At 41.6% G+C, this 14,227-nt stretch overlaps 1 protein-coding gene across 1 annotated transcript; it reads left to right on the top strand.

Annotated features, from left to right (window-relative positions):
- Positions 1–1,542: 1,542 nt before the first annotated feature.
- Positions 1,543–2,994, top strand: BEX4 (brain expressed X-linked 4). The gene is made up of 3 exons (XM_084789407.1): positions 1,543–1,701; positions 2,079–2,154; positions 2,402–2,994. The coding sequence occupies exon 3, from the start codon at positions 2,407–2,409 to the stop codon at positions 2,761–2,763; it is 357 nt and encodes a 118-aa protein (XP_084645533.1). The 5' UTR covers positions 1,543–1,701; positions 2,079–2,154; positions 2,402–2,406; the 3' UTR covers positions 2,764–2,994.
- The last annotated feature ends 11,233 nt before the right edge of the window (positions 2,995–14,227 follow it).

Genomic DNA, 14,227 nt, shown 5'->3' with positions numbered 1-14,227 from the left:
TCATGCTTCCTGTCCCATCTTTTTTCCATTCCCCACACTAATATGAAAATGTCATCTCAAGAAAGCCCTTTGGCAAGACTCTCTTTATGGGGAGCCAAAGCTAAAACAGGGAGTCCCTATGTCAGTAGTCCAACTAAGATCACAAGAAGAGGAAAGCAGAAAGCGAGGAACAGTTGATATTTAGGTTATCAAAACAAGAAACGAAGAGTCAAAAGATTCTCCCCTGAAAAAAATCTGCATAGAAAGAAAACCTAAATTTAATCTTTTTTACAATTAGTTCTCCTCATCTGATAGGAAAAAATAAATGAAACCAAATGTTAATGGTGGTAAAAGCAAGATGCAGGTTGTGGAGAAAACTCCTACAAAGGACTGTTTCATTAACAATCAAGTTGAAGAGAAAACTGAAAAATATGAACATATAGGTTAAAAGAAATTTAGGACATAAAGCAAGCAATCAAGTGCATGGCTCTTATTGAGCTTCTAAACCAAAGCCTTTAAGACATATAAAACAAGAAGGAATTTAAACACAAATTGGCCATAAAACACTGGAGAATTGTGGGATGTATGTGTGTTTAAACTAACTGTGACTATATGTGGAGAGTCCTTATCTTAGAATTATACTCTTGACTTTGAGATATGTCTAACTCATTTCATAAAATAGGTAAAAATAAAGAAAAATGCCCATGTCTTAACTGTGGAAGCTAGGTGATAAGTCTTTGTTTCTACACCATTCGTGTCTATTTTTAATATGTTGAAAATGTGCCGTAGTAGAACATCAAAATAAAGTTAACATAAAAGTAAATTTTATTTCAAAAAAGGGGCAAGACACACAGGTATGAAGAAAAATTAGAAATAAAATCCACCCTTATTTCATTTTTCTCATTCTCTCCTGTATTTTAGCATGGTAGCAGAAAGAACTACAATTTGGAAGTGGAGTACGCAGATCAGATGTTGTATGTATTTAAGTTTTTGACATCTTGCTCATCATAGGGTGTCTTGGTCAAAGCCAGAGCTCTCAATATAGTTTAGTTGGCAACCTAGCTCTGGGACACACACACACACACCTTCTTTGTGAAGTAAGAATTACAGGCTTTCCACAAGATATTTAGACATATTCTGTGTTTACACAAGTTCTGGGATTTCTTACTCCCATCCTCACGATTGCACAATATGTACTTTAACCACTGAGCTATCTTGCCAGCCCTTACCTCCATTTGAATTCTGAGACAAAAATCCAGGTTTTAGAGTAGGGTGGGAACCAAGAAGGGGCATCCTGAAAACAGAGGAGAGGAAAAAAAATCAATCCCCCAGAGAACTGGGAATGGCGAGCAGCCCAAAGAGAACAGCCCTTCTCTGACAGGCCATGAAATGCCCTAGGGCTCAGAGTGACAGGGCCCAGGCTGGGGATGGTGAGGGGACCTGGAGGTGAGGAGAGGGCCTGGACTTTGCACAGCACGAAGACACCCAGGGCAGGAGGGGCTGGGGCAGGGCCGGGGGCGGAGCTTTGGCTGGTGACGTGTCCACGTGACTAGCCCACGCAGGCTCACGCCCCTCTCTGGGTCCCTGGACCTGCCCTGGCTCGCTCACTCCCTCCATCCCGCGGTCGATCGCAGAAGCACCTGTTCCTGGCGGCGCAGCTCCGGGGCGGTGCAGAGTGACAGAGAGACAGCAAGGAAAGCAGGAGCAGAAGGAGCTCAGCAGGTGAAGGGGTCCGGGGGTCCCGGGGTCCCCAGCCTGGCCGTCGCCACCCAGGCCGAGGCCGCAGGTGGTCGTCCCTGTGTGCGCTGCAGCGCCACTGAACAGGGGGCCGGGCCAGGCGGAGACCCTCAGAGAGAAGGAGCATGCGCCCCGCGACAGCTTCCCACAGACCCTGGCGCCCCTGCTTCTCGGGTGCCCAGGGGTGGTCAGTCGGTGGGGCGGGGCAGGGGCGGCTGAGGCGGCGGGAAGAGCCTGCGCGCGGGGAGGGGGGCGGAGGGGGGGCGGGGGGCGGGTGTTGGAGTCGGGGTGCCGGAGGGGCCCCGCCCAGGGCAGCGGCACGGGGGTCCTCCCTTCCACCCATACTTCTGGCTTGTTCACAGGTCTGAGGAGCCCAGCTTCACGGAGCGCCTGGTGGTGAGCATCGCTTGGAGGAGAAGGCGGCAAAGATAGGCCCAGGTGGGTGCCGGGGCAGGGCTGGGCAAGGGGACATGTGAGAAGCTGGCTCTGCTGTCCCAGAGCCCAACTTGCCTCCCTGTACTTTTTCCCTCTTCTCCCATTCCTGTGGAGGCCTTGGAAATGGGTTCAAAGGGAAAATGATACAGTTTGGGGTGGGAGGGTTTCCAGCCCTGGCTTGTGCCTCTGTTGTATGTGTTGATTAATTAGTTCACGAAGGAAGTAATCTTACCTATCTCACACTTGCTAGGAGTAATGGCGTCCAAAAAGCAACAAGTCAAAAAGGATCTCGCTGTGGAGAATAAGGAAAAAGAAAACGGAGGGAAGGCCTCCAAGCAAAATGAAGAGGAATCCCACCACCTGGAAGAGGCTGAAAAAAAGAAGCCTGGGGCAAATGTCAGAAGGGGTCGAGTGAGGCGATTTGTGCCTAATTTTCGATGGGTCAAACCTAATAGACATGTTGATCAGAATGAAGGGGCAGAGGATGTTGGGAGATTTGTAGGGCAGGTAATGGAAATCAAGAGAAAGACTAGGGAGCAACAGGTGAGGCCTCACATGCGTTTCCAAACACCGGAACCTGACAATCATTACGAATTTTGCCTCATACCTTGAAATCTGAGGTTTTCTGAGCTTATAAAATGGCGACTGTTTTACAAGCTTGTATTCGGTGAAGTTTTTTTTTTTTCCTCTCTAAACTTTTGGTGTTTCCACTTAACGGTTTCTATGTAACATTGTTTAATAGTTGCATTTAATTCTAAACATTCCTACTAGCATGACAATTTAACCATTTTAGAAAAAAATCTTTTTCATAATTTGAAATTAATAAAGCAATTTAAAAAGCAATATATGCTCAGTCATCTTCCTCTACTTCAGTCCTTATATTTCCTTCATAGAGTCTTTCCGCTTCCAGTTATTTGGACTCTGTTGTAAATGGGAATTTCTTTTTTTTTAATGTCCCTAATTAATCACTAAGGAACAGTCATACGTTTGATTCATTATCTTAAAGCCTAACAATGTGTGTCTAGTGTTTTTTAAAGATAGTGAGCCTAGCATTCTTATGAAAACAAAGGTATTTTCAATATAAGACCTCTGACCGGTCTGCACTCATAGTGTAGACTTCCAAAATCTCCATTTTAACAAGGTCTCTGGGTAATTCTGGAGTGTGTGTCTGTCTGTGCACATCAATATGTATTATCATAGATCAACCACAGATAAAAGCAGGCTGAATAATTTTAGTAGGCACAATATTAAAAAGGACAAGGCCTTACATTATAATAGCACCGATCACAAACTGGAGGACAGTCACTGCAAGCTGAGGCAAACATCCATCATGAGTGACCTTACCAGCCTTGAGTTCTTCAGCCTTCCCAGCACTTTTCATATCTAAGACTTCATTTTTTTTTTATCCTCACTACAACCTATACAGTCTTCTGTATGTGCATGGGTCACCTAGTTGAGAGACTCCCTCTCAGTACTGCCCTCATATTCTATATCTTACAGGGGGGATTTAGCCAAGGTCCTTTTGAATGGTACCCTCTTTTTGAAATGCAGAATATTTAATGTGCAATTGACACAAGGTGAAGAAGTTCAAAGAATCAGAAATGAAGCTACCCCTACATGTTCATATCTCCAACAGACGCTTTGATAGAACATGGGACAAGCAGGGATGGGGATGGCCCACGCCTGTATTCCCCACACTCTGGGAGACAGAGGCAGAAGGATCTCTTTGAGTTCAAGACCCGCCTGGTCTACAAAGTCCACAACAACCAGCGCTACACAGAGAAACCCTGTCTTGAAAAAAGAAAAAAAAAACACTGGGACATAAAATATTACAATACTAATCGAAAAGAGGAAGGAGGGTTTGGAGAGAAGGAAAGAAGGAAGTAATAATAATGTAAACATTTTAAAATAAAATCTTAAAAGACCCTTTAATCCAGTATTCTTCAAAGTAATAATGACCATCCATTATGGCTCATGAAAAAAGTTTTTGCATCATGAAAAAATTAAAATTAGTCCAGGTGTGGGAGGTCTTAGGTAGCAATAGAATTCTCCTGTTGGTGCGTGCGAGGCCCTGAATTTAACCTCCAACACCCACAAACTCTTACCTCTCATTAGTGTTAATAAATTTTTGGAAAAACAGTCTTATCTGCAGAAAAAGCCCACTTAAAATCTATTTCTTTTTAAAAAAATGTTTAAAGTTTTAAAAATATTACATAGTGTGAGGTTTTTGCTTGCATGTATGTATACATGTCTCCAGCGCTTGTGAATGTTAAGGTATTGAATCTCGTGGAACTGAAGTTTCAATTGGTGTGAGCCACATTTGTGTGCAAGAAATTGAACCCAGGTTTTCTGCAAAAGTTGTGAGTGCTCTTAACTACTGACCCATTTCCCTAACTCCTTTAAAATTCATTTCTAAGGACTGAGACTATAACTAGGTGTTAAATTATTTTCTAATATGCACAAATCCTTGGCTTCATTCTACAGCACTCAAAAAAAAAAAAAAAACCTAAAATCTACTAGGGTACAGAAAAGCTTATTTTTATTAGTGTGTGTTTATTTTACAAGTAATGGGTTTCACACATGTATGTCACACATGCTTATCTCTTATCCCTTCCCACCTCACGTTGTTCCTTTCCTCGCCCCGAATAATCCTACTTTCTTTTTTGTTAAGAGAGCTGCACAGAGGAAACCCTGTCTCAAAAAAAGCAAATAAAGAACAAAGAAGAGTGGGAGACAGAGAAGAGAGAGAATGGCACACAGAATGGAACCTAGGGTCTTGTGCATGATACCCACGTGCTTTACTGCTGAGCTAGATCTCCAGACATTGTGCTATTTTTAATTTGAGACAGGTTATCACTAAAGGGCTCAGGGTGGCATTGAATTCACTCTGTAACCCAAATAAGGCTTCACCGTATGGTCCTCCTACTTGAGCCTCACAAGTACCGGGTATTACAGGACTCTGCTGACAAGCCCACAACAATGTTTTAGCTCCTTATACGTTTTAGATATTAAGGTCCTGTTAGGTGAATAGCTGGCAAATACATTCTCCTTGGTTTTCTCTTGATCTTCTTGTTTCTTTACTGCACAGAAGGTAATTTGATGCAGTCATCGTGTTTGTATTGCTTCCAGACTGTTGGTGTCCTATTCAGAAATCTTTGCCTGGAATCTTCAAGTACTTTCTCTGTGCTTTCTCTAGAAGTTTCAGGTCTTTCAGGGATGTTTAATCCCGGATTTGATGTTTAATCTGATTTGATTTCACAGATAAGGAAGCCAGACAGAAAAGTGATTTACCTACGGCCAAACAGCCAGTTTGTGTCAGAGCTGTGTTCGGAGCCTTCATTTTACCAATTCCCTGTTCAGGCCAGTGGTACACAGAGCGTTGTTCAGTGTGAATGAATGATCGTGCACACGTGTACACGATCAATGTTTGCTGTTCATACCATTCATTCATCAAAGTTGCTACTTTCTGAATCAAATCATGTCTAAGGCCAATTCCGTGCCCATATACTTTTGAAACTGTAATCATCTCTTAATTCGCCTAGAGGAAGGAGATGATAGTCTGGCCAGAAAATGCACAGTGATAAATTCATGGGTAATTAACAAAGGCTAGCAGGTTGAGTGAGGTTCAGGAATGTTCTTTTAATACTTTTAGAATCCAGTACTCGAGCCTGTCTCACCCATCAGCAATCCTGTGTCACCCACACGTACACTTAACCTGTTCTTTTTTTAAAGCTAAGAATGTGGGAGGGATCAGAACATGCCTCCATCCAAAGAAGGAAAACAGAAGCCCCCTTTATCAGGCAGCAGGCGAGTGCAGACATTCCAGAATAAGGATCTATGTTTAGATTCAAAAATACCGATCGTCCGAGTAGTTAAGAGAGCTAAGTGAAAACCTCCTCTTGAGCTGGATGTGTTTGTTATCTTTGGTGGTAGAGTGCTAGTCTAACACTTGTGTTAACCCTGTATTCACCCCACAATAACACATGCGCATGCACGCACGCGCGCACACACACACACACACACACACACACACACACACACACAAATAATAACCTATCTCTTGGCACTTGTTTTGGTGTTGAAAACAAGACATTTCTAAGAGCAAAGTTCAGGGGCTATGATGTTATTGTTTAAACTTAAAAGGAAGCTTCTCAATAGAGGTTTCTGAAAAGGTGGAGGACAGGATTTTCAGGGTGGGGGGTAGAGTCAAGGAAGACCAGATCAGAATGCTGCTGAAGCCGGAGGCATGGTGGCACATGTCTGTAATCCCAGCACTCAGGAAAGCAGAGGCAGGCTGATCATTGTGAGTTTGAGGGCAGCCTGATTTACAAAGTGAGTCCAGGACAGGCAAGGCTACACAGAGAAACCCTGTCTCAAAAAGCCAAACACACAAACATAATGCTACTGAAGGAAATCTGGATTCTCCCAGTGAGTAGTTCCATTAATTTGTGCATCTTATCTGAGGGTCAATTTTTTTGGGGGGTGGGTTGGTGATATATTGTGTTTTTTTAAAGTCACAAATAGATATCAGTGAATGTCTCTAAAAAGTCTCTGAAAAGAAGAACACAAATATTTTATGAAGCCAATAACTATACAAGAAAAGACCACCCAAAGCACCCCTATTGGTCTTTTATATGTTTATGTCTGCAGAATTGGGTTTCTTAAGGAAATGTCCATGCTTATATTGTGGAGCAGGACTTGAGATAAAAGCCCAATAATTAATAAGAGAAAGTGTGAGAAGATCAGATCTCCCAAAAGAGGAGGGTCAAGCCAATGTGACAAAGCAGCTGCATTAGTATTTGTCTTGTTTGTGACAAAATGCCTGACTAGAGCAACAGAAAGAAGGCTTTATTTTGGCTCATACCATGAGGGTAGACTCCATCGTGGGTGGGGAGTCATGGGGGCAGGACCTAGAGGCAGTTAATAATATCTGTCTGTCCTGAGAAGGAAACAGAGAGTGACAAATGCTGATACTCAACTTACTTTCAGCTATGTTAAGTCTGGCATTCTGGGTGTGTTTCCCACCTCAATATATAGACCGTCCATCAACACATACTGTCATCTTAAAATGACAGGAAATGGAGAGATCACTGAGAACATCTTTTAAAATAACAGTGCTTCTGTTTTCACAAAAAGTTATGTTAAAATCCTACGTTCTGGGGGATGATAATAAGAGATATAGTACTTTTCTACAAATTCTGTCATAGAACATGCATTATCTTTTCTTTTTCTCTGTTTTTGTTCATTATACATAATGACAATGCATCTAATTATACCCATTTTTCTGTTCCAGAATAGTGTCTCATGGTATGGCAAATATTTTTACCCACTCATATGTTGATGAGCATTGATGTACTTTAAAATTTTTTTAATTTCTGGTGGGCAAATACATAGAAATTAAATGACTACATCAAATTTTTGTGCTAAGGTTCACACCCAGGACTTCATGCTTGGTAGGGTAAGCACTTTAACAAGTAAGCTATGCCTGTGGCTCAGGAGTTTTACAGGTTTACAAAATTCATCACAGCTGATTTTATTCTTCTGTATACTTGTATTTTCCTAATAGTTCTAAACTCTTGGGCTTTCATTTTGCTGTATGAACTATTTAAAGTTCATTTCTGTGGATGGTCGGTTGTAAAATCCATTGTTCATTTTGTCCCATGTGACTATTCAATTGATCCATCATCATCTGTTGAAAAGAGTTTTCTTTTTCCATTGAGTGCACACATATGTTGAAAATCTAATGTTTATGTGTGGAGCCCTCTCTCTACAGTGCCTATCGTAGCTACTGTTGCCTTATAGTAACTCAATATTGGGTAGAAAATGCCTTGTTACTTCTTTATTATTAAATTCTTTGGGATTTTGTGTTTCTTAACTTTTCATAAAAATTTTATGTTTATAAAATCACAAAAATATTTGTGGGGTTGTTTTGAAGAGTAGATTACTGATAAAATACATAGTATTTCTTTCTATATTTCTTTTTAGACAAAGTCTCACTATGTAGCCCTAGCTGGCCTGGAACTCACTCAGATTAACAGAGATTCACCTGCTTGTTCCTCTTAAATGCTGGAATTAAAGGCATGCGCCACCACACTTATCTATTACTATTTTTTGACATCTCCATATCAGTTTTGCATCCTATTACATTGTTAAATTCTTTAGGTAGTTCTAGTAGCTGCATGCAACTTTGACACAATCATTCATATAATCTACAAGTAAAACTCAAAGGTAAACATCTTGTTTTTACAAGACTCAAGGTCAAAGGTATGGCCCTTGGTATCTCCTGAACTAACGAAGTTGAAATCTCTGAGTCTTTCACATCTTTTTTTCTTATTTTAAAATGTTCACAGCCAGGTGCAGTGGTGCACACCTGTATGTAATCCTAGCACTCGGGGAGGCGGAGACAGGTGGATCTCTGTGAGTTCGAGGCCAGCAGTCTACAAAGAGTATTATGGACAGCCAAGGCTACACAGAGAAACCCAGTCTCAAAAAAAAAAAAAAAAAAAAAAAACAAAAGAAAGAAAGAAGAAAAAGAAAAAGGCCCCATAGTAGTCATGGTTAGATAACTATGACATCATGAGAGTGGCTTGCTCAGCTCCTTTCCCATGGGAAGTGGAAGAGGATTATCTAGAACCAGGAATTGCATTTGAAAAGCATCAGGACACACTTAGGGTTTAACGATAACAACCTCTTTCTGTTTGAACAATATAAAATTTGAGTCACTCTGGAGCAATGACCTAAACATTTCCAAGCAAATGACAGAGTTCGGTACAATCAGATAAGAGGGGCAATTGCTTTGCAAAAGGCAAATAAGCAAAGAAGCATTAGCAAGTGTTTCTCAGGCACTTCACAGTTACTAGCCAATGGGGGGTGGAACAGGAGGTGGGAGGACGCAATTAAGAGGCAGGAGAACTGAGAGATAGAGGCCGGTCTGGGCTGCATGGTGAGTCTGGGTCTGAAAATAAAATAAAACTACAACAAGAGCTAGTAAGTGTAAGGTGAGAATGTGGGGCTAGGATAACCCTCATACTTTCTGATAAGAATGTGTAATCATGCAGTTGCTGTAGAAAACATGTTGAATACCCATTCAAAAGTTATACACAGAACTTGGAACCCGCAGAGATCCGTCTGCTTGTGCCTCCAGAGTGCTGGGATGACAGGTGTGTGTCACCACGCTCAGCTCACATTTCTTAAAATGTGCTAATCATCCAAACATCATTTACCACCCCCACAAAAAAGTACATAAAACATGGCATAGCCATATAATCCTTTACTCATCAAGAAGACAAATAGGGTAGAAATAAATATCCTAGCACGGAGAAACTTCGTCAATATTATGTTAAGGGAGAAAGCCAGACAAAAGGGCCATGCAATTGTAGGATTCTGTGTATTTAGAATGCCTAGTACAGATATGTCTGTGTATGTGTGTATATGATAAGGGGAGCAGTTCTGAAGAGTATGAACTTTCCTCTTGGGATGATGAAAGTATCTGAAATTAGATAGCTGTCAGTGTATCTTATAAATAACTGGAGCATACACCTTCAGAGGGTGACCTTTATTGTATATGAATTTGTAAGGACTGGACAAACTCCATTTTGAAAAAGAAACTCTATTTTGTGTTAAACCTAGCCAAAGGCTGAATCCAGATTCCAGAAAAACCACAAGCTAGTCTAAACAGAAAAATATTCCCTAGCAACACAATCAGCTCGCCTTGGGAAAGTCCAAATATACTCTCTGCTGGTCAAGCTGACCAGCAGGTGGTCTGGCACATAGCAACAACCAATTAGGAGAAGCCAGGCCAAAGTTCCTAATGCCCCCATGACTGCTTCAACCAATCTTTTCTATAGGCCAACTTGTCCCTACACCTATTACCCAAGCATGAAACGCCAAGGCTTGTAACTCCCTGCTTACAGCTTTTCTGTCCAAGTGCCATCCAATCATATACTGTAAAACCATCTCTTTGTCTAAAACCTAAAAAAAAAAAAACCCTTTCAATTGAGACTCGAGGCCACTTCCCTGCATCTGCTATGTCAGTGCATAGGAGGTGTGGCCTGGGTTCAAACCTACAATAAAAACTTTCCTGCCGTTGCATTTGGACTTGGCTCTTGGGTGGTCCATTCGGGGAGTCTCTCAAAATTTGGGCATAACAGCTGCTATGAACATAGTTTAGCAAGTGTCCTTATTGTATGGTAGAGCATCTTTAGGGTATATGCCCAGGAATGGTATAGCTGGGTCTTGAGGTAGAGCTATTTCCAGTTATCTGAGAAAGCAACAGATTGATTTCCAAAGTGGCTATACAAGTTTGCACTCCCACCAACAGTGAAGAAGGAGTGTTTACCTTTCTCCACACCCCTGCCAGCTTGTGCTGTCACCTGAGCTTTTGATCTGGGCCATTCTCATAAATGTAAGACAGAATCTCAGAGTCGCTTTGATTTGCATTATTCTGATGACTAAGGAGGTTGAGCATTTCCTTAAGTGTTTCTCAGCCATTTGCTATTCCTCTGTTGAGAATTCTCTGTTTAGTTCTGTACCCCATTTTCAATTGGATAATTTGGCTTGGTGGTGTTTCATTTCTGGAGTTCTTTATACATTTTGGATATAGCAAATGGATGGAACTTGAAATAATCATCCTGAATGAGGTAACTCAAACCCAGAAAGACATGCATGGTATATACTCACTTATAAGTGGATATTAACCACATAGTACAGGATAATCACACTACAATATGCAGACCTAAAGAAACTAAACAACAAGGAGGACCCTAGGGAGAATGCTTAATTCTCAGTCAGCAGGACAAATAGAATAGACACAGGAAGCAGTTGAAGAGAAGGAACAGGATGAGAGCCTACCACAGAGGTCCTCTGAAAGACTCCAACCAGCAGGAGATCCAAGCAGACGCTGAGACACACAGCCAAACCTCAGGGGGGAGCACAGGGAGTCTTATGGAAGAGTTGGGGAATAGCAGGACCTGGAGACCAATGGAGCCAACAAATCTGGGCTGGGGGGGCGGTATTGTAGAGACTGATGCACCATGCACCATGCATGGTGAGGACCTAGACCCCCTGCTCAGATGTAGTAGATAAGCAGCACACTCTCCTTGTGGGTCCTATAATTTGGGGTGTAAGGACAACTTCTGACATGGACTCCAGCCCCTGACAGGTTGATAACTTCCCCGTGTTGGGGCAGCCTTGCCAGACCACAGAGGAAGAGGATACAGGCAGTCCAGATGAGATATGATAGGCTGAGGTCAGATGTTAGCGGAGGAGGGTTCCTCCTTTCTGAGGACTATTGGACAGAGAGAGGGGAGAACAAAGGAGGGAGGATGGTACCAGGAGGCAATGAGGGAGGGGCTACAATCTGGATGTAAAGTGAACAAAATTTAAAAATCACTTAAAAAATTTAAAAGAGCGTCTACAACTAGTGGCTCATATCTGGCCTTTGCTTTCCATAACTAGAAGTTTTCAATAACCCAAATCAAATAAGAAATCAGTGGTCAGCCAGTCGTGGTGGGACATGCCTGTAATTCCAGTACTCTGGAGGCAGAGGCAGGCAGATCTCTGTGAGTTCAGCTTTGTCTACAAAGAGAGTCCAGCCAGATAGGGTCCTGTGTAACAGGAAACCCTGTCTCAGAGATAGAAAGAAAGAAAGATGAAGAGAGAGAGAGAGAGAGAGAGAGAGAGAGAGAGAGAGAGAGAGAGAGAAAGAAATTAATGGTCATCCTACCCATTTTTCTACTAGTAATAACTACATGTCAAAGTAGGCAAACATCCCTAAAACCTTACAATCTTAGAGGTTTGCTGGCATAAAATAATAATCATGACGCAGATACTATTTTGTTCAGTGTAGATAGGATGAGGTGGGATGTCCTCCATAAGATCATCTGATGGCCAAAGGGACAAAAAGCCTGAACATTTCAAACACCTAACTACCCAGCTTTTTGTTTGGTGTTAATATACAACTGGAATCTAGAAGGAAAAAAAAGAGGGCTTCTGAGAGATTATCATGGTGTTATCTTATGTGTTAGAAATCCTAACAGTTAAAAAAAAATACAATAAAATCACAGTCTTTTTGGAACTCACATTCTTACTGGAGGAATCAGAGTAGTTTAAAGAAAAATACCTAAAAGAGGTGAGGGGCAAACCAGTTAGATATCTGAGGATAGAGTTTTCTTGGCAAAAAGAATAACAAAGGCAATGTTTCTCCCTGGGTTGAAAAAAAAATTGCTGGACAAAGTTACTTAAAGTTACCTTCCTTTCTGCTTTTATCTAGAGTACAGAACCTGATCTCACAGATAGGTTGACATTGTTTGCCAGTGTAGCAAAGTCATTGGGAGAATAGCAAAAACAATCTTCCTTTTATTTCTACTCCTGATGCAAACAAAGTCCTTGGAAGTTGTTCTTTTCCTGTCTTTTTGCCAAAATCTACGGTGTGTCTTTGTTTTTGTTTGCTAGCTTGTTTTGGTTTTGTCTTGTTTTGTGGAGACAGGCCTTTCCTGTGTAGCCCTGGCTGTCCTGGAACTCACTCAAGCTGGCCTCGAACTCAGAGATCCACCGGCCTATGCCTCCCAAGTGTTGGGATTAAAGGTATGCACCACCATGCCTGATGGTTTTGTTTGCTCTTTCAAACTGAAAACTATGCCAATTCTATCACGAAAGTTTCCGTTCAGTGAAGGTAGGTAATAGATGAGAGGGATGAAAACCATACATGATAAATATGATTATGTTTATCTACTATGGATATTTTCTAATCTGGAAATTGATTTAAAATTGACATTCTCTTATGTAGAAATTTCAGATGCTCACAGGTGTTGTTCTCCTGAAATGAGTAATTACAAGTCAGGAGTGTGACGCACACCAATAATCTTGTACTTTAGAGGCAGAGGCAGGGGTGTCGCTCTGAGTTTCAGTTTAGCCTGGTCTACATCGTTTCAGGCAGTCAGAACTACTTAGGAAGACCATGTCTCAAAACATACAGAGAACATAACATAGCTGAGCATGGTGCAAAACTTGAAATCTCAGTACTTGAGAGGCTGGAATAGAATCGCTGAGAAATTGAGGCCAGCCTGGGCTACACAGAGAGTCTGAGGCCTGCCTGGAAAACATAAGGAAATCTTGGCTGAAAACAACAACAAAATCCTGTCTCAAAAATACGTGTGAGTGTACAGGAGCATATATATCCCAGGATTTCTCGCTTTTGATTCTAGAATCTGGAAGCTTCTAGGAATATAGCTCTAGGTTGTTTCTACAAAAGTTTCCCTGCTCTTATGTAAGAGCAGCATAACCTAGAGCTATGGTAGCCCTAAAACAGCACTATCTCCTCTCTAGCCTTTGTTGTGTGCTGAAAACCAGGCTTATATTCTTTGGGGGGAAAAAGACTCCCCCATGCAGAGTCCATGTTCTTTCCAACCATCCCTCACTCAGATGGCAAAGAAGCTGGCCAGCCCACCTCCTGCTTTCTCTGCAGTGATTTAGATATCTATGGTGATGTCAGGGCCCAGGAATCCTGAGCAAACTTGAAACTGTCTATCCAAAGCTTGAGGTAAGAAGAGTTCCTGCTTCTACTTCAAGTAAGTTTACACAGGAAATACCAATATCTCTCATTAGAAATCTTCCTGCAAACTTCAAAAATCTTGGTCTCAAGATTTTTTAAATAGCTTTGAAGTGGGTGGTTGTCTGCAGATGATAGAATCAGTGTTGATTTGAATTCCTTGCAAGATTTGCTTTAACCACCTTGTTACCTACTTTGCAAATGACAGCAACTGTCTTGGCATCTGGATCGAAAATAATACTAAAATAGGTAAAGTTTTGTCTTCCACTGTAACAATGTAAATATTAAAAGGCTTGTAATTCATCTCTTATGTGAGGCATTTTGGTTGGCAAATTTTATCCCACTCATAAATTTGGGGGGAAATGAATTTGTCTCAGGGAAATGGGGAGGAAGTAAGCATAAATGGTCTGTCTCCCTTGCACAGTATCTCTAGGCCCATTTTTATTGACCTTCAGAAACATCAGAGACTCCCACCACCTATCAGCAAAGAGAAGAGATAATGGGGATAGAATAGGGGGAGGTTCCGTA

This window comes from Acomys minous (genome assembly GCF_964271855.1).
Source record: "Acomys minous genome assembly, chromosome: 7".
Taxonomy (NCBI): domain Eukaryota; kingdom Metazoa; phylum Chordata; class Mammalia; order Rodentia; family Muridae; genus Acomys; species Acomys minous.
Note: the sequence above shows the minus strand (reverse complement) of the source record. Positions and strands in the feature narration are given on the sequence as shown.